This window comes from Acipenser ruthenus, chromosome 8 (assembly GCF_902713425.1).
Source record: "Acipenser ruthenus chromosome 8, fAciRut3.2 maternal haplotype, whole genome shotgun sequence".
NCBI classification, from domain to species: Eukaryota; Metazoa; Chordata; class Actinopteri; order Acipenseriformes; family Acipenseridae; genus Acipenser; species Acipenser ruthenus.
The window spans coordinates 52,508,995-52,530,147 of NC_081196.1; the positions used below are offsets into that span (position 1 = coordinate 52,508,995).

General features: G+C 38.7%; 1 protein-coding gene across 2 annotated transcripts in view; it reads left to right on the forward strand.

The window, feature by feature from the left end:
• The first annotated feature begins 97 nt into the window (after nt 1-97).
• The window catches only part of LOC117406747 (protein TFG-like), a 46,853-nt gene continuing 25,797 nt past the window's right edge, over nt 98-21,153 (forward strand). Inside the window, exons 1-4 of one of the 2 annotated variants that reach the window (XM_034011032.3) lie at nt 98-298; nt 2,246-2,439; nt 8,185-8,268; nt 20,730-20,876. In XM_034011032.3, coding sequence (XP_033866923.1) covers nt 2,256-2,439; nt 8,185-8,268; nt 20,730-20,876 — 415 coding nt within the window. In that variant the 5' untranslated portion in view covers nt 98-298; nt 2,246-2,255. The remainder of the gene's footprint in view (nt 299-2,245; nt 2,440-8,184; nt 8,269-20,729; nt 20,877-21,153) is intronic. The other variant, XM_034011031.3, reaches the window with a different exon arrangement.

Here is a 21,153-nt window from a genome sequence, read left to right on the forward strand (position 1 = left end):
AGACCTTACTCTTCATCTGCCAATAAAACACAGCATCCATTGAAACCAGTGCAAAGTGCACACGGTGACAAATGCTGAGTAACTCGTTTACTCATGTCTGCATACAAGGCGTGACAGTTTAGGCGACTCGGTGCTCGCACTGCCCGAAGCTAGCTTGTGTCTAGTGCGGCTGCGCGGCGCTGTGTTTGCCACGTCACGTTTGACTGGAAGAGATTTCCTGGTCAGAACTCTGAGAAATTAGGACCCTAAACATCATTTTCCAGTCCTGGAAAGAAACAGCTTACGAACGCAGACACAGGTGAGAACTTGTATTGACTGATTTATTTATTTGAGAGAAAGGTGAATATTGTAAAAGAAACATAAAAAAAGAAAAACATAAACAAAGGCCGGTAATTCTTTCATTGAAAGTGCCGCTGCTGTTTTATCTTTTTGGTTGTTGTTTAACTATATGTACGTGTACATAATATTGATTGTAATAATATTTTGGCTTTTATTGTTGTTTGTTTACTTTTATATAAGAAATATTTAACCTATACAATTGTTATTCACAATAAAATGTTAGGGTTTTGGTGCTGCCGGTGAGCCAGATAAACGCAGGACACTATTTGGCAGGAAGTTAATTTCTCCTCTTGCTTCATTTGCCAGTACGTTTACTATGGGGTTGACTATTTGGCAGATGCATATATCCTGTGATGACAGAGCAGGGCCTGTTGCTCTGTCGTGAATAACAAAATAGGACTTTGCTTTCATCTGGACTTAAAAATATATTTAATGTTTTTAGTTATTTGTTGGTGTGTTTTTTGTATTATTCAAAATGCCTAAGTTTGGGAGAGCCTTGTTGAATAACAATCATGTTGTTGGATAATGATCACAATACGCATCGAATGCGGCCAAAGTTTTTATACCTTACATATTGATGTAAATAAAGCATTATTTTCAATACCCAATAAATATATTAATCCATCTTGAATACAACAATTAAAAAAAAATACGTCTCCACCTAAAGCTTTACTGTGTCGCCATGTAAAACATGTACTTTAAATAAAAGGAGGGGTGCTAGGGAACTAGGGAAGGTGTCAGCCCTAGAATAACACACTAAATGCTGGACTAGTACATTGAATATATAATCCATTAGTCCACAGATACAGTGTTTATGTAATACATGTAATTCTGTTTAAAAAGCTTAATCACCAGTGTAAAAGATGCCTTTTTTAAATCAAATCCCTTTCTCCATAATCTCATGTGTGAAGTAAGGCACTATCTCAATAGAAATGATTGCATAAAGGGAACCCACTTTCAATGGAAAATAATGAATGGCCATACTTAAACACATTTTTATTTAATATAAAATTGAGAGAAAGGGGTCTATTTATTGATCTAACAGCAGGACATCTAAATACCAATACACTTAATAAAAGTCAGTGTCTTCCTGTATTTAGATCTACAGATGCCAAAGTATAATCATATCTCTGTTTGCTTATATGCAAGGTCTTGGCATGTCAACAAGTTGAAGTTGTTCAACATGTCTGTTCAGGGATTGTGAGCCATTTTCCTGATCTGGGATACACAGTGTGTAGTTTGTTCTACACTGTGATAGCTAACAGTTGTCAAGTACAGTATGTCATTCAAGTATCTGCCAGTTTGTTAAAAGACTTAACCATCCTTAACAAATGTCCAGTAAATAATACAGTATGTGTTTCTTACACCAGTCTGTAAACTGAGGTATATAGGGTCATTCCAACTCAAATGGATCAAATTAAATTCTGGAGCTTTCCTCCATTAAGCCACCCACTCCTTTTTCACATCATCCACTTAACCAATAAGACTACCTACTCTTGAACAGTCCTGTAAGGTAAGCTATTTGGGGGGACATAGTTTCCTATATTATGTCTACCCTTCAACAATTTTTGTTTGACTGGAAGTCGCCCTGAACAAGGGCGTCTGCTAAGAAATAAATAATAATAATAATAATAACAATGCTGCCTCTATCAGTGGAAGTCTTTTGTTTGCTGCTCAAGTGCCACCTCATCCCTTACTTTTAATCTTTGGACTGTGACTTGTGGATTACTGTGTTAAAGGCAGTACAGGATTTAGTAAGTCATAGTGTTTGTATCGTAAACTAAATGAAGGCTTAGGCACAGATAGAGTACATGGTCCTACATTTCTTAAATACAGGTTAGAAGTCTAATTCTGTCTGTAGGATCCTCAATGCAACTCTTTTCAATTTTGTGTTTTTGTGCTTAAGTGTGAGCACCATGAACGGGCAGCTGGACCTGAGTGGGAAACTGATTATTAAGGCTCAGTTAGGGGATGACATTCGCCGCATCCCCATCCACAATGAGGACATCACATATGATGAGCTGGTGCTGATGATGCAGAGGGTTTTCAGAGGAAAGCTGCAGAGCAATGACGAGGTCACCATCAAATACAAAGATGAAGGTATTATTTTTATCACAATAAACAATACATAAATATATACCATGAGCAGAGCAAAACCTGTTAATTGTGCATCAAGTTTCAAAAGGTTTTGACACTGTCACCGTGTAACAATTTTTTTTTTTTTTTTTTTGTTCCTGGGTAGTATTTCGTAATTGCTTATGCCTCAAAAGTATAGAAAATGGCTATTCCCCACAAACTTTGCTTTTGTGACCAGGACAGTGATATTTTGAAATTTACCTATTTTCCAGAACATTCCAGATAGATTCAGTGCTGAGTAAACGTGGAGTAACTTCTAGAACTTTGTAGAACTTTCCAGTAATATAAATAGTAGTATAAATACAGGGGCCTTAAGCCCACCAGTTCAGTTTAGTTCCAGCTGCCTAAGTGGATACATATCTGCATTTTTCTGAGATGGCATCAAGAGGCTGCAAGCATCCGGCAGACGCATTTTGCTATGTCTGCGGCCAATTTATCAAGACAAGAGCGAAAAAGTACTCCGTGGAAGCATCTGCTAAGATGTGTGAGGCCTACAAGGCATATTTCAGCATGCCTGTCGGGGATCAAGACAAATCCTGGGCACCTCATTTCACCTGCGAGCACTGCAAAAAAACTCTGGAAGGTAAGATGGACAATTGTTGCTCGGAATTTTATGTTATAAAATGTGTTAAAATTTTTAAAATTGTAAAAGGTTTTTAATTTTAAAATGTTTTACAATTTTCAATGTTATTGAAAAAATATATCATATATATGAAAAATGTTGCGAGAATCTCTTACACATTAGTCGTGGGTGAAATAAATGTATTTTTGTAGGATGGTACAGAGGGGAAAAGACAGCCATGAAGTTTGCTATCCCAAGAATTTGGCAGGAACCCACTGACCACTCAAGCAACTGCTACTTCTGCATGCTGGACCCTTCCAAACGTCGGACTGGCAAGAATGCACCTGCTATCACGTATCCGGACCTTCCTTCATCCATCGCCCTGGTGCCACACTGCCATGAGCTCCCCGTACCCACTCCTCCGGAGAGAGAGCAGCCGTCTTTAGAAGAGAGCAGCAAGTCAGAGAGCGAGGAAGACGTTGTAGATCCAGATGACAATTTCAGAGGTGGAGCTGAGGAGAGAAACCCATACTACCCCAACCAAAAAGACCTCAACGACTTGATTAGAGATCGTGGTCTCACCAAGTCCAATGCCGAGCTTTTGACGTCTAGGCTCAAGCAGTGGAATTTGTTGGATGAAAGTGTGCAAGTCGCAGATCAGAGGAAGCGTCACCAACCTTTTTCCAGCTTCTTCACCCGTCAAGATGGGCTCTGCTTCCAGTCTGTTCGAGGCAATTGGAATCGCCTGTAACCAGAATGAGTGGCGCCTCTTCATTGACAGCTCATCCAGGAGCCTCAAAGCCATGCTGCTCCATAATGGTAACAAGTACCCGTCTCTTCCCCTGGCTCACTCGGTGCACCTCGAAGAGGATTACAATAGCATCAAGACCTTGCTGGACGCCTTGAAGTATGATGAGTACGGCTGGGAGGTCATAGGAGACTTCAAAATGGTGGCATTCCTGATGGGTCTCCAAGGTGGTTTTACCAAGTTTCCCTGCTATCTTTGCCTTTGGGACAGCAGGGACACCAAGGCGCACTACCACAGGCGGGACTGGCCACAGCGGACCGAGTTTTCTATGGGGAGGAACAACGTCAAGTGGGAGCCACTGGTGGACCCCCGGAAGGTGCTGATGCCACCACTGCACATCAAATTGGGCCTTATGAAACAATTTGTCAGAGCTCTAGATAAGGAGTCGGCAGCCTTCAAGTACCTTCAAGACTTCTTCCCTAAGCTGTCTGAGGCAAAGGTCAAAGCCGGTGTCTTCGTCTGACCACAGATAAAGAAGATCCTGGAGTGCAATGAATTCCCCAAGAAGCTCACTAGTAAGGAGAAAGCGGCTTGGAACAGCTTTGTCACAGTGGTTCGGGACTTCCTGGGCAATCACAAGGCCGAAAACTATGTGGAGCTGGTTGAGACTCTGGTGAAGAACTACGGCACAATGGGCTGTAGGATGTCCCTCAAAGTCCATATCCTTGATGCTCATCTTGATAAATTCAAGGAGAACATGGGAGCGTACTCGGAGGAGAAAGGCGAGCGCTTCCACCAGGATATACTGGACTTTGAACGCCGCTACCACGGACAGTATAACGAGAACATGATGGGAGACTACATTTGGGGGCTGATTCGTGAAAGTGATTTACAGTATAATCGTAAATCTCGAAAAACTACTCACTTCTAAATCTTTTGTAGTCATTTTTGTATTACTTTAGTATAAATACATGTTAATTTGGTACATGTGTTGTTTTTTTCTGACTTTTTATGTGAACGAAAAGACACAAATTTGCCCGTTTTCTCATTGGAAATAGGTAAATTTAAAAATATCACTGTCCTGGTCACAAAAGCAAAGTTTGTGGGGAATAATAGCCATTTTCTATACTTTTGAGGCATAAGCAATTAGGAAATAACACTTACTACCCAGGAACAAAAATTGTGTTACATAGTGTTACTTATAATTTACTATTCCTATTTGTGTTTGATCAGATCCAATGAATGTTGGTAACACGCAAGTTAGATGTCAATTATAGGTTACAACCCATGTGTAGCAGGGCTGGGGCCATGCACATAAGGAGGTGGGCAACTGTGATTATTTATTTATTGTAAATACAAGTTGTGGTTGTATAAATAAGAACAGGATTGGTTTTAATAGCTAACCTGGCGCTCTGTGTGTAGCAGCCTTCCTGCTGTGTTAAGTTGCTGGAACAAGCAGCTTGTGTGTGTTTACCAGCTACGAGCTCCTAATCAGCATCTCCTTTTATTTGATAGTTTTTGTACAGTGTTTATTTTGCCTTTTGTACTCAGGGCAGTTTTTCCCCCGTGAGCTACCATTGCTGGTAGCATTACGTGAGGTTCCTGTACAATGTATATAAGCCTGTACACCTGCGGGGTGCACCAATCCCAACCTTCTGTGTCTGTCTCCTTAATCAAGCAGCAAACATGCGTCCACGTCATCCTGATCATTCTTTCATTCATTCAAGCAATCATTCATTCAGTAAGGACCTACAGTAGGGGGCTTATATGTCTGACTTGCTTATAGCCAATCGGAAACACCTTTAGTGATCGAGTACTGTCTGGAATTGCTTATTGGAGAATGCTCTCACCATCAACCTTGTCAGTCAGGCATAGTTTAATGCCACTTACCAGATATGAGTTTTTAAATTAAGCCTCAAACTTGTTGCACAATTAACAGGTGTCATAATGTGAGTTGGCCAAAAAAGGTAAGTGATTGTGGTATTTAGGGTAATTGGAAAAATAATGTATGGTACTATGGCAAAGTGGTTAACAGTGTGCAGGTGATCAATGAACCGACAGACAATTATAATCCAGGTGCAAAGTTGTTTAATGATTTGTATGTCCAGTGCCTGATGGCAAAACAAACGGTAAACAATAAATGATAACACATACACAAGTCAGTTTAAACAAAACACAATTGGACAAACAAACAAACAAAAAACTCACAATACGTATACACAAATCCTCAGGTACTTAAGGGTTATTTTCCAATAACCAAAATGAAGGAACAGATTACGTCGGTCTGTCCCCTCCTTATACCGTCACTCATGACCCCTTGGTAAATGATTGCAGCCGCTCCTCCAATCTGCGGCTGCCACATCATTTCCCTTCCGGGTCGATGAGTTAATTTCCGAAGCCCCGCCCCTTTTCTAAATGGCCGACGTCCTAGTATCTCTAGGAACGAAGTGTCAGGCCAAGCAGTCCAGGGTACTCTGTTCCCGCTACTTAGTGCCCTCTTAGGTCGGGAGGGAGATTTACCACCAAGAATCATTGTCTTTCTGTCACAGGTACATAATCTTGAATGATGGGTAAGGTAAAATAATCATTAGTGACTGCTTTAAATTTGTCCTAAATCACACTGTAGCCAGTCTCTTTATTTACAACAAAATAGTTAATAACTTAAAAAAAAAAAAAACAACAACAATTAAAAAATACTATATTGAATGCACACCGAGTAGCAAGAAACACTGTCCAGGATTAATGGAGCAAATGTGTTTTTTTATCTTTTTATTTAGCAATTGCCAATTATTTTATTATTTTCTCCCAATTTGGCATATCCAATTATTTTTTGGGCTCAGCTCACCGCTACCATCCCCACGGTGACTCGGGAGAGGCGAAGACGAGCACACACTCCGAAGCGAAGCATGTGCCGTCAGCCGACCGCTTTTTTTTCACACTGCAGACTTACCAAGCAGCCACCTTAGAGCTACAGTGTCGGAGGACAACGCAACTCTGGGCAGCTTACAGGCAAACCCGCAGGCGCCCACACCCTGGCCGACCTAAGCCCCCCCCCCTCCAGGCTGTGCTCGGTCAATTTTGCGCCGTCCCCTGGGAGCTCCCACCTAAGGTCAGCTATAGAATAGCCTGGACTTGAACTGGCGACCTCCAGGCTATAGGGCGCATCCTGCACTCCACTAGTGCCTTTACCAGATGCCACTCTTTTTACTTTTTACTAAAACGTCGCATATCCGACCCCCTGTGGACTGGGGTGTAGGCGGATATGTGAAAGTCAGATTTGCGAACATCTGTAGAAAAAGCATTTAAACATCCATAAATAGGTTAGTGAACAAAAGCAACACGCAAACTGCTTTAAACGTGGGGATGTTTTTTGCGTTAAAAGTAAGCAAACGTAAACGAGATTAACTAGGTTACAAATACACAGTGTTGCTATGCGGTTTGCTATAAGCCATCTCCACACAAAGCTTTTAAAAGAAATAAAAAAAATACAAAACCAACGGTAAATGTACCGTAACCTGCAACTGATGGCTTCTTTCTTAACTCTAGAAGTCCCTACCTTCTGGTTCTGCTTTCTTAATATCTCTGTCACGGTACTTTACGCTCTTTCTTGATATTGCCAACAACCAGTAAGCAGCTCGGTTTGAATATTGCTTTGGCTATTTTAAACAAACAGCCAGTAAGCATTGCGTTTATGAAGCTTGCTTTATTTAATTCAAATGCATTTAAAAGCTACAACACGCTGCCAATATCTGCTAGCGTGTGCTCCATCATAAAAACACTTTCTCGACTGGTGTATTGAAATGTCATTGCTACACACAGCTGACTGACACATGCACACAGCCCGCCTCTCTTAAAGGGGAACGCACCAAAAGGCTGATTGCTGTAACGCTTTCTTTCTGTTTCCATCACTGCCAATGCCATTACTCTCTAGTCTACTTTTAATATTTATTTATTTATTTATTTATTTATTTATTTATTTATTTATTTAGCGAGGCGGTTAATTGATCAGGACATATATGTGACAGTCGGATATGCGACGTTCCACTGTATTTGTTTCCAACAAAACCTGGATCTACTTATTTAGTCAGTTAAAGGTGACTAAAATTAAATACAAAAATACAGTAAGTGCAGTGTGGACTAGTGGTTAGGGCTCTGGACTCTTGACTGGAGGGTTGTGGGTTCAATCCCCGGTTGGGGACACTGCTGCTGTACCCTTGAGCAAGGTACTTTATCTAGATTGCTCCAGTAAAAATCCAACTGTATAAATGGGTAATTGTATGTAAAAAAAAATAATGTAATATCTTGTAACAATTGTAAGTCGCCCTGGATAAGGGTGTCTGCTAAGAAATAAATAATAATAATTTAAGATTAAAAAAAATTGTTCTGTTTTGTTTTTCAGATGATGACCTGATTACAATTTTTGATAGCTCAGACCTTTCTTTTGCTATTCAGTGCAGCAGGATACTGAAGCTAACTCTCTTTGGTAAGTTATTGAATGGCTGAAAAACATGTGTTCACACATTTATCTGCAGATCTGCCACAAGAGGGAGCTCCAACTTCACTCAAACAGATGAGTCATGAATCCTGCTATCCACCAGATGTCAATTAATCCTTAAGGTGCTTTTTGAACATTATTTGAGCCATCCCAGAGAACTTAGAAATAGAATCCATTGTATTATGTGAAAATGAATATTTTACAGACCAGTAATATAACTGCACATTATTTGTCAACAAATTCTTACCATCGGTGAAAGTAATTAATAAGTCACAACTTTGAAATCTTAAAGTGCATTTTAAATTTCTCACAAACTGATCTCAATAGACCGGTCCTTGGTCTGACTATCTCTGTCTGTCTGTCTGTCTGTCTGTCTGTCTGTCTGTCTATCTATCTATCTGTCTATCTATCTATCTATCGAGAGGTAGGTTTATTGTTAGTAGTGATATATATTTTTTTTACTGTACTTTATAAATCACTTTGTTTATATAATATATATATATATATATATATATATATATATATATATATATATATATATATATATATATATATATATATATATATATATATTTTATGATGCTTTGTATATATACATGTATGTATTGTATAATTGCTTTGGCAACACCTGCTATTGTAAGTCATGCCAATAAAGCACCATTGAATTGAAAATTGAATTGAGAGAGAGAGAGAGAGAATAATGCATGTGGTAGTGTGTGATGAATGAGAATGTAATGCCGACCCGAGGGTGTGCATTAAATTCTCATTCACACACTACCACATGCAGTATTTTTTATAGTCTCTGGTGAGCAATTTTGTCCTGCCAGAGTACCAAGGTTCTGTGTTGCTTATTGTGGGGGGCTTACTCTATCAAGTCTATGTCGGTGAATTATTAGACCGAGAGTGAACTGCATAAAGAATTGTTTTTAAAATGGTAACATATTTGATAACCTGAACAACATTTAAAACAAGTTTTGCATTATGTGAGACAGTACAGTGAGAAAACCGCAATTGCAGTGTGAGGTACGGTTGGAATTTCTTTCAGTTTGACAGCTCGTGCTTGCGTCACGCACTGTTGCTGGTGATAATAAACGTGTGTTTAATTACCGGCCGGTAATTACGGGAAATATCAACTGGATGAGCCCATTGAAAATAAATGCTCACCAGTTATTATAATGAAATGCTGCTCTTAAGGGTTTGATGCCTTTACACAGTTCAATGGCTGCAGTTTAGGACTTCAGCTCAGGGTCATGTGGACTTGCATGGATCTATTTATACAGTTACAGGGCTGTAAATTGGTAACAAAAAGGGCAAGGCCAAAATGGCTATCGGTTCAACAAATTTGAAGAGAGCATCAAGGCCACTAAACTTAAGTCAAGGTCAAAGTGTAGGATGTTGTTTAATTTTGTTTAGGAGTTATATAAAGCTAATTATTGGCTACAGAAAGAAACAACACAATTAAACTTTAATAATAACAATTTATTTATTCAGAAAATGCCCCAAAAATTTGTCTCCAAATCCAGTTGTTGGGTGCCACTTTATGAGCAAGTTGGTTGCCACCATGTTCAACTGCTTAAAATATAACAATTTAAGACACTAAATTGATACTAAAACAATAACTTATGTTAGTACTAGGTTGTTTGTTGCCATATTCTGTTGAATAGGTAATCTATGTAGTTGATAACTGCAATGAACTCCGGATTTTATATTTGAGATATTTTGAGTGTTGTGTAGGGAATTGGTGACAGCAGCACCTTTTAATTGTGTTCAGTTCAAAACTTTGAGGCATCCTGCGATTTGAGTGCGAAAGACAACATTGGTTTATTGGAGTTCACAAAGAGTGTTTTTCAGCTTCATACGGTAGTCTTTTCACTTCCTTTTTTTGCATTTGTTTAATTGGCCTTTTGCTGCGTTTCAGCCCCTCCATTATAAGTTTTCAGGGCATTCTGTTAATGCCTTTATTTTTTGTTATTGTAATTTTTTGGAAGGCAACGTTTTATTTTAAGCTAATGTAGCCTACTCACACATTTGGTCACCATCACAACTGCTGCATGGACCTGTGGTTACCATATTGTACTGGTGTTAATACAATACCTCTGGACTTCCAGGCATTTGTGTTTGATCAGATTGTATCGTCCCTCTCGAAATTCAGTTATACGCCAGGTTTTTTTTTCCTTTACAGCCCGACGTCATCGCACATTCATAAATGTTGACACAGGTGTTGTGTATGGAATTGGTGCAACGTAATCATGTTATTGTTTGGATCCAAACGCTTCCTAATACAGAATTCTCTCTAGTTTCTGAAGCTGAAAGGGAACTGCGGCCATAATGGCCGTGAATAGACATACATTTATACCGGCACCCACAGCAATTGCCGCATGGCCGACGTGAATTTCAAGCCCTGGTATTATATTGCAGTATAAAGCCATTCTGCATTATGGAAGGTCACTTAACTTTATGTTACTACTTATGATTGATAACATTTGATTGATAACTTATGTTACTACACTGTTTCATCATTACTTAAAGAAATGTGGACACTAATCCAATTGCTTTGATTGATAACATTTAGGATCAAGGCAATAATCACTAACTAATGTAGCATATCAAGACTACTTGGCTTGGCTATTGAGGGATATTTAATGACTCCAGGACAGAAGGTAGAACTCTGGTAGCTTAATTATCTGCACACTTTTTAGTTTAAAAACAGATCTAGGAAATGTGAATAACTTATCCCCATTCTATTATTTTGGCTTTAATTGATTGGGTTTGAACACACGAAGATGACCTCTTGGCAATGTGGTTTAACCCTTTGCAGTCCATTTATTAAGTGCGTGTCAGGCACGTCAGGTCCAATTTATTTTCACATGCGCAGTTCATTTTAGACGCGCTGTTTAAAAGTATTTTTTTCCACAGTCAAACGGATTTAAAAGGCATCTCCAGCCCCGCCCTACCCTTTCGTTCGCTATAGCTTTCACATATGCTAAGAAATAAATAATAATAAAAATAATAAGTCGTACATACTGATCAATCATCTCCAGATCACTCGTTTTATCACCAAACGCCTCAATAATGCGATCCAAGTCATTATTTTATTACTATAACATCTCAAAAAAGCTCTGCAAATGTCTGTGATATTCTCTGAGCGCTGATGCAGTAGCAGCCAGCTTGTTTCCTTATGGCCGCCGTTATCTGATACCAGGGGCAATGTGGCAATGTGCCCTGCCCTTGTGTGCGTTTCTGTGTTGTATGTTACGTGTTGTGTGTAAATGTTGGTGTATAGAGATGTTACACGGGATATAAACGGGTCTGTGTTTCACGTGTATTTAAAATGTATAATTGTATTTAGGCACGGGATTGTACATCACTGCACGTGCATTTAAAGTATATAATATGTGAGCACAAGCTTGCACGTAATTAATTCACGTGCTGGGATTCAAGTGAATAATTAATTAGTAATTGAATCCCAGCACAACAGTATATATATAGACACATTTAATTCACTCAGGGTTGGGTGTTCGAGAGTGGAGAACGAGAGAGAAAGGAGAAATACAGTTAAGGTGAAATAACAATTGCTACAGAGTGCTGGAAGTGCCAGCACGGTACTTGTTTAACGTTCGTCTACTTGTTTTGTGTGTTTAGTAGGTTTTTGTTCGTCTATTTATTTTGGCCTCAAGTGCCGTGTCCTGTGTTTTTGTGTTCACTTATTTTGTTTATTAAATGCTGAGCACAACCAAGTGCTCAGCTTCACCAACCTCGCTGTCTCTGTCTGTCTGTTTCTTCCGGGCCTGCATGTATTCACCACTTTGCCACAGGCAAGTATGACTATTCATGAGATACGCCCTTTTTTTATTTTGGCTTGTCTCCTGTATCTCGCACTCGGCCATTGAATGGTTTTCTTAGCTTTTTTCAGAGAAAAAACGACTAGAAACCCGTTTTTTGCGTCTTTTTGATGATGTCGGACAGGGTCCGACATTGGACCGGATAGGAATAATTGCAATGTTGGACCAGGTCCGACATAGGACCGCAAAGGGTTAAAAATACATATTTAAGCAGATGTTGACTGTTGCAGATTTTTAAAAGTAATTTTTAAAAATGTATTTTAAACCTACTGCTTATCAATAGACTTTTTCCATACGACTTTAACACGCTAAAACGCACAAGAAAATTTGCCCAAACAACTGTATGGAAAACTGTTTTGTTAGACTTCTTACTCGCATGACAAGTTCATTCGATAGGTTAATACAGATGTGATGTGGGATATATAACTTGATTTTATGCACGGTTAATTATTACTTTTTTAAATTTTGAAAAACGGAATAGTTTCTGGCAGTTTAAAAACGAAAAACGTCCACTGTAAAATTATTAATGGAATAAAATGTTGCAAACAAGGGTTATTTCGAAACTAAACCTGTGTATCTTTCTTTATCGGTGTTGAGCATGTAGGAAAAAAAATAATTGTAAAAAAAGTATTTTAAACATAAAATTGAAGTCTCAAAAAGGGGGGAGCGACTTTTACGCCTGTGCGACCTATAAAACTATTTTTACGGTAAACCAATTTAATGGACCCAATGGGTCAATTACAACTTGTGTATATCAGACCTGGGTTCAATTAGAATTACAATTGCAGCTGGGCTAGTCTTTGCCGCTACGGTCTCTGTTAACCCTTTGCGGTCCTATGTCGGACCGAAAAAAAGGAGCGTATCTCATGAATACACATAGCCCCGGCACCACATAGATAGCACAGACATAAACAAACAAGATAGCTGCTTCTGCATCCAGCGCTCAAAGGATATCACAGAGATTTGCAGAGCTTTTTTTAGATGTTATAGTAATAAAATAATGACTTGGATCACATTATGATTAAGATTATGATTAAGATTAAGAGCCACCCGTTATTAATTATTTATTTCTTAAGATGCCCTTATCCAGGGCAACTTACAATTGTTACACGATATCACATTATACATTATACAGCTATCACATTATTTATTTTTTTTACATACAATTACCCATTTATACAGTTTGGTTTTTACTGGAGCAATCTAGGTAAAGTATCTTGCTCTAGGGTACAGCAGCAGTGTCCCCCACCTGGGACTGAATCCACAACCCTCCGGTCAAGAGTCCAGAGTCCTAACCACTACTCCACACTGCTGCCTTATAAATTGAAATACAACTGCCTGAATACTTTTTGTCTGAGACTCACTGAAATGCTTGGTTGCTGTTAATCAAAGTTTGTTGTATTTAAGTTTGTTATTTTAAAGATGTTAATTTTTACAAGATTTAAGAGGCGCTTCTGAGTGGCGCATCTGGTAAAGGCACTGCGCCCGGAGTGCAGGATGCGCCCTATAGCTTGGAGATTACTGGTTCGAATCCAAGCTATGCCACTGCCAACCGTGGAACAGGAGTTCCCAGGGGGCGGCGCACATTTGCCTGAGTGCTGCGGGCGGGATAGGGGTTAGGTCGGCTAGGTAGTCCTTGGCTCACCACACACCAGCGACCCCTGTGGTTGGTCGGGCGCCTGTATGCAATTCAGAACTGCAATGTCCTCCGACGCTGTACGTTCTGAATATGGCTGCACGGCAGGCTTGCAGAGTGAAAAAAAGCAGACGGCTGACAGCACTCGTTTTGGAGAACGCGAGTGCTCATTTTCATCTCGCCCGAGTTAGTTCGGGGGTTGCAGCAGTGAGCCAGGTTGATTTATAATTGGACATTCCAAATTGGGAGATTTTTGTAAAATTAACACAATAATTGTATTATTAAAAAAAAGACAAGTATTAGCATTTAAACAAACTGAGCTTAAAATAGATGTACATGTTCATATTTAACCTTAATCTATTCATTTAGAATTTAGACAGACTCTTGTTAAATAGTGTATGCTATTCCTATAAACATATGAATCCATCTCTTTTTGTGGTATAAATTAGAACAAAACATTTTAAGCATAGTTGATGTGGCAATTTGAAGCTTGTGGGACAAAGTAATTTATTCCAGATGAGGTGGATTCTGCTCAGTGTCACAATCATTAGATTTTGGCTTTGTACCACATCACAGCCATAGTTACAATAGCCAGATGTTTCTATGGAAGAACAAACTACCCATGTGTTTATTCTATTTTTCTTTTTGTCTTCACATACCCTGCTTGACTGAAAAGAGAAAAGTCTTTCACTTGATCAGTCAACTACTTTAGAATTTTGCTTCTCATCTGCCCCATCTTAAGAAAAATAATGACAAAATAATAATTTGAAAAAATTGTTTTAAAATTGGAGTTGCCTAGATAATTCATTAATAAAATGTTTCTTTGTAGCAAATGGCTGAATCAGGACAAAATGGTATTTTGTAAATTTTACTATTATGAAGTGTGGGTGGTGTTCTCTATACAAAACTATATGGGAGGTCTCTACCCCCTCATAGACATGATTAGGTTTTGGCACTTTGTCATCTCTTTCTTTTAACATATTTTAGCCCATTTACTGTTAGTGCATGTTTTCTAATATGGTTGTGACTTTAAAAGACTAAACTCTTTTGGCAGGACAAACTGTAAAATATTTAATTACTTTCAAAAGTGACATTCGTACAATTTCAAATAACGTGTGCGTTCACGGGATAGTTCAAGAAAAAGCTGTTAAGAGGCTTGCTTTCGTTGGTCTAGCCTTCAGACCGCTAAGGTCACACAGGTAGACTTGGTCATATTACAAGGATTCTGGGAAACCTGGGACTTTTTTGTCCGTGTCATGGAATACTTTTTAAATAAGTAAAGTACATTTAGAAAATATTTTGTACTAAAATGTAAAACCAAAAGCCACCTGTCTATAATTTGCAATGTGTATTAGTGTTCCGCGGTATATCATGATATCATGACCCCCGATACCTAATATCGGGGTAAAATAAAAATATCTAAGTATCACGGTTTTTCGATACCGTTTATTTATTTATTTATATATATATATATATGTAAATTTAAACAGCAAGCATTCTACCATGCTGTAGCATTATTAACTGTGTATTAATTAGCCTCACGTACTTTGCACTTGCAAAAAGAGGAACTTGTCAGCCATTTAACTTATAATGGACATAAGATCCAAAGTATATCAAATATCATGATACTGTGCATGGTATCATATCGATATACCCTAAATGAGGTATCGCAGAACACTAATGGTGTATAAGCTTGTATTTTAAACAAGGTTGAAAAGAATCTGCTTTGGATTAGTTCAGTCCGTTTTACATTCACTTTGTTACAAGAATCTCTCCCTTTTCCATAAGGCAGGTGATGTAATTTCCTGCACTGTCAAGTATATATGCTCTGCTATCAATTATGATCAAGTAACTGTTTCTTCTAATATTAGAAAAAGGCAGGGAGATTTTTTTTTAAAGTAGAGGTCCAAGCACTTCACACAGTTCCTGTCTTAAAAAGGGAGGAACACGTGCTGTCTTTATGACCTCACGTGTGCCTCTGTGCTGAAGGCATGTGTGAGTGTGTGCAGCGTGTCTGCTCAGCTTTCGCGTGGTTGGGAATTCATAAACTTGCGCACGCCTCAGGATGAAAAAAACAATGGACATCCCTGCCAAATTTGTAATAGCATACTCTCGCTGAGCAACCCTGAATATATCTGCTAATTGTAAAATTTAAATAAAAATGGTATGAGGTTGACGCTTGCCACAAATCTTAATATCCTCTGGAGAGTGAGCTGTGTTTCTGGCGCTGAAACCTGCAGCTTTACCAGTCTCTGCATTCCAACAGCAGTCTCTTCTATTTGGGTTAATAGTTGGAATTGTTGATTTACATTATATGCAACATTAAAAAACCTTTGTATAGTTTTTAACTGAGAATGTCCAGTTACGCTTAGTTAGTCACTGCAGCAATTCTCCACAACAGCTCAGGCGAGCTAAAGGTCAGTGGCTGTCCTCTGATCCAAAGTATCTATTCCAGGAAAAGCATGATGAAGAGAATCAATCCTTGCCAATTTTGCCTCCCTAACAGGAACATCTGAGCCAATGCGAGGTTCCCAGTGCAATCTCAACAAAAACGGGCAACTTCACACAGCCAGGGCGCTACCCTGCTCGTCTGTGACTGTGCTACACACCCTGTACAACACATGGCTGTGTCGCTACCACTAGACATTCATGGACTCCCCAGCTTCTCAACCTTTAGAGCAAACACAAAATTGACTGAATCGGGGCAAATTTATCGATTTTGTTACACAGTTTTTAATAGCTGTTTGAAGCAGTGATATGTAGGTGTATTTTGTTAAGCCTGGGTAAAATATAGGTGCACAGTATTCAATTATACTGCTCCAACTAATAAAACAGTTTCCTGGCATACATGCAATCAAGGCTTTTGTAGAAAAAGTTTGTATTACTAAAATTAGTGCTGGGACAAATATCTGAATAGTTGAACGAATATTTTTTGACACGTATTCGATACAAAAATCAGATGTTCGTATTCACTAAAAATGAGAAATACCTTGCCTTTATTTACTGCCTCACCAGAAATTAAAAAAAATGGCAAATAAACAAACTCTGTGTGATATATGAGATATATACAGCAGCTCTTCAGGCTATATTTAAAAGTTTTAGACTGCAAAAAGTAAACAAACCAGATTATGCGTGTGCTAGAGATCTTCATGGGTTTTACCCAACCGACCCGATGTAAAATTCTTGTTATTGGACCCGGATCTGACCCGGCCGGAAAAAACAGTGGAAAGCTTTTCCTTTCCCCAGCTTAGTATATGCACTGACTTTTTTCCAGTCAACTTGGAAATCTGGCTGAACTACAGACAGTGTTAATTCCATCATGAACCTACACAGAGGACTGTAAAATTAAATATAAATGTAAAAGATGCAAAGATAAGTACGTTATCTGAAAATCAAAAGAACGATCTCGTAAATGTGTGATTTTATTACAAACTTAACACAAGAGCCAATGAAATTGAGATGTAAAATTTGTGTTTTGCAAAACTTGTTCCCCACAAATAATTTGTTTATTTAAGTTTTTTTTTTAAGTTACAAGTTTCTTTCACGTCCTTCATAAACAATACAGTGCTCCGACTTTTAGGAATGATCTAAAAGAAACACCTTCAATATGGGTCACATGTCTCCTGCTGCGCTCTGCAAGCCATGTCATGTGCTACTGGGGGAAGCCAATCGGACCCGACCCAAGTGTTGCGTGACAATTTTGGGTCAGGTCTCAGGTCCTCGGGTCCAGGTAGACCCGTGAAGACCTCTAGCGTGTGCACACATAGTTAAAGCTATGGAAAGCCATCTGGGTCAAAAAAGCATTGTGCTGCTTTAGAGCAAGTCAGAATCTCATGGGACAGAAAATAGACAAGTATGTCATTCTTAAATGACTCGCTTAAACAAATTAGTTCCTTACTTGCTGGAAATGAGCTGCGTAGCCCAATTTGTACCCTGTGCACCAATATATACACATGAACAATAACACACCGTCTACAACATAAAACACAAAAATGCGCATAGGGGCGGGGCATCCCGCCACATTTCTTTATAATGATTTTTCATTTTATATGTTGCATTTTGTTTTATTGTGTTTATCACTGACCTAATAATCTTTAGATTCCAAATGAAGGTGTGAACAGGATGGCTTGCAGTGGTGACGTCAGACCAGAAACACAAGCAGGTAGAGGGGCGAAACTGAAGCGCAATGGCGCTCAGCTCGTTTATTAAATAATACAAACAAAAGATTTAAACAAACACAAAACTACACAAACAAAGAGGCACGTTGGCCAAACAAATAACAAATAAGTCTCGTGCTGGTGTTTAAATCAGCACGCTTGGCAATCGTTATCTTTTTACCTCCTGTCTCTGCTCTCGTTCTCCAACTCTGAACCCTCTTCCCCCAACAGACAGCTGCAGACTTTTATAGTCTGGCCGAGGGGTTAACTAGTTATTAATTATCTTCTTACCCCTCGGCCATAGTCTGCACGAGTTTAATAAGGATGCATGACTGTCAGCTAGTTAAATAATCAGTAGCTGACCAGTCACGTGTCCTCACGAGGTTTTAAAAATACAAAATACAAAACAATAACATACAATGGCGGCGGCTTTTCGTCCACGCCGCAAACAATAATAGAAATAATAAGAAACAGTGCATATATATATTTTTATATTTTTATATATTAGGGGCGGGACACTCCGCCACACAAGGTTGATGCAATATTAAGTGTTTTGCAGTTGTCACAATTTGACAGGTTTCCTTCTGTTTTGTTTTATTTCTTTAGTTTAAAGAGTATCTGCACACTCTTATTCCTCATAATGCACAGTTTACGGAAGTGACTGTACCACTATCAAGAGACACAGATTTTATCCCTGGAATAAAGCTAAGGTACTCGCTACCAAGCCTAGTTAGCTACCAGAGAGCCCATCACACTACCAATAAAATCGTTTTAAATGGTCTTGGGCTCAAACAGAAAAATAATTGCTGTATATTTTTTTAATGAATATTTATAATACAAAATGTAATTGTTTTTCAGGTAAATGAATACAAGCATCTATGTATACATTTAAGATAAACATTAAAAAAACCTGGCAGTGTGACATTCAGTGCCTCGCACGCATGCCAGACCTAGTGGGGAGTGAGCTTGTTATGGATTAAATGTATTCTGTTTTGGGAAGTTTGACTAATCTTACAGCTGCAATTAGGGGAGCTATTGCTATAGATGAAAAGTAGCTACTACTTGCTGATATCGAATTACTTTGTGTTGCATTGCTTACAAAATGACTTCAGTGGTCCAGCTGCATTTATCTGTAGTGCTGTGTGACAGAGCCTGCGTCCCTATTATTATTTTTATTATTATTAATAATAATAATAATAAAAATAAAAATAATAATAATAATTATTGATTAGGCTGACGCCAAAGGTTGCAGTGCAAAACCAATATTTAAATACAGTATAATTTACAGTAAGTGCAAATACTACTATAAAATATGAGATTTAGGATTAAAACAATTTGTATATACAATGACTTGATAGTAGTACAATAGTGCAAGGAGTGCATCAACTGAGCATCCAGTAACATGTTGCTTAGGTCAGGCAAGTCCAGTATATAGTAGGAGGAGTAGATCAAGAGATCTGAAATTGTAAAAGCTTCTCTCCGAATTCCTTAGGAAGCTAATGACACTTTGTCACAGAGAGGACTGTGTTGCTGGTTCAGCTGCGCTGCTGCTGTGGTAAACAGGAAGGCTTGCCCGGAGCCGAGCTGTTCGGGAGGTCCTGATTGGCTGGTTGGCGTGCCTGAGGAGTCTATGTTTGTTTAAGAACGCAGCAGCGCCAGTTCGAGGCTACTGCGCAGCCATAGCTACACAGACAGGCACTGAGTGAAAGCTTGCTTTGTCTACATGGAGGAGGAGAGCGTGTGCTCTGCAGGATAACTACTATGGAACCCTTCAACTGCCTGTCAGGCACGTTGCTGTTTGTGTACTGGGGCAGTCTCATCTTTTGTTGGCGATTTTTAATACACACATCACTATGCTGTACTCGAATTTAAGACGCAGGCCATTTTTTTAGAAGAAAAATCTGGTTTAAAAAGTGCATCTTAAATTCGAATGAATACAGTAATCATAGGATTGATGCATGAGCTGCTAAACCTGCTTATTGAGAGCAGACGTTCTTATAAGAGGTTTGTCAGCTGGATAGGAACAGTTGATTTGATAATATAATTAATTTTCTGCTAGTAATGATGATGTCAAATAACAATCATCATAATTAGCATCATTATGGGATTCATCAAATAATGCATATGATTATGATGATGTCAATTATGCCCATTGTAATTTGTGCTTGCAAAGTCTTTTTGTATGAAAAGCGGTCCTACAGCAGTGGAAAGACCACAGGTAATCTACTGTAAGCCTTAATTGTTCTAAACTGTAACATTTATTTTAGTGTAGGTCATGTTACCACTTCTAGAATTGTTGCAGACATCTATGGTGGGAGGGGTCATAATTATTTCTAAATCACTGAAAGAATGACATTATACAGTACATTTATTATTCTCTTGACCAATCAATGGAGTCAGACAAGATTGATATGCATGTCAAAGCTGCAGTGTTTCAGGTTTCCTTTGGGATCGTGCTCTGTCATTGCTGGCCAGGTTTAGCACCTTCCTATTAATCCCAAAAAATGTGTTTAATTAATTGAAAACGGATGTTTGTCTTTCTGTATCTTTATCTCAAGAGGTTATCCTGGTACCTTGATTCAGTTGTTCAAATCATTTCGAGCATAACAGCACTGGAAGCTACTTTCCTACAAAGTTTAGTATGGGTACTTTGCAGCTGCAGTACAAACTTCCCCACCAGTGTAAATTAACCTTACAGCAGAGTGTTTAGCATCATCATCATGATCAACACTGCATTTGAAGGTGTTAAGGCTTTTCTTTCTCTAATATGTTTACAAGCTGTTGATATTTTGACTGTTCCTTCTGTTCTAACAGTAAATGGACAGCCAAGGCCTCTGGAGTCTAATCAGGTGAAGTACCTTCGACGAGAGCTGATCGAACTTCGAAACAAAGTGAACCGTCTGCTTGACAGCTTAGAGCCGCCTGTAGAGCCAGGACTCTCTGCCAGCATTACAGAGAACGGTAAGTGAAGAATTCTGAAAGGATTGCATTTGCTAAGCTTTTCCAGTGGTACAGTAACGTTTTCATTTTATGGTTATTTTCTTGAAAGAATTGCATTTTGCAGGTGGTCTGGAGATGAACAGTATTTTTTTCAAGTAAATATAAATAGGCTAATTATAGTTAATGCTACCTGCAATATCCATTTGTGCTTTATGCTATTAATTGCTAAAAACTTTAACTTTAACATTCACCACTGTGTTAGTATCATTACATCATATTATCATTACATTAATATTAC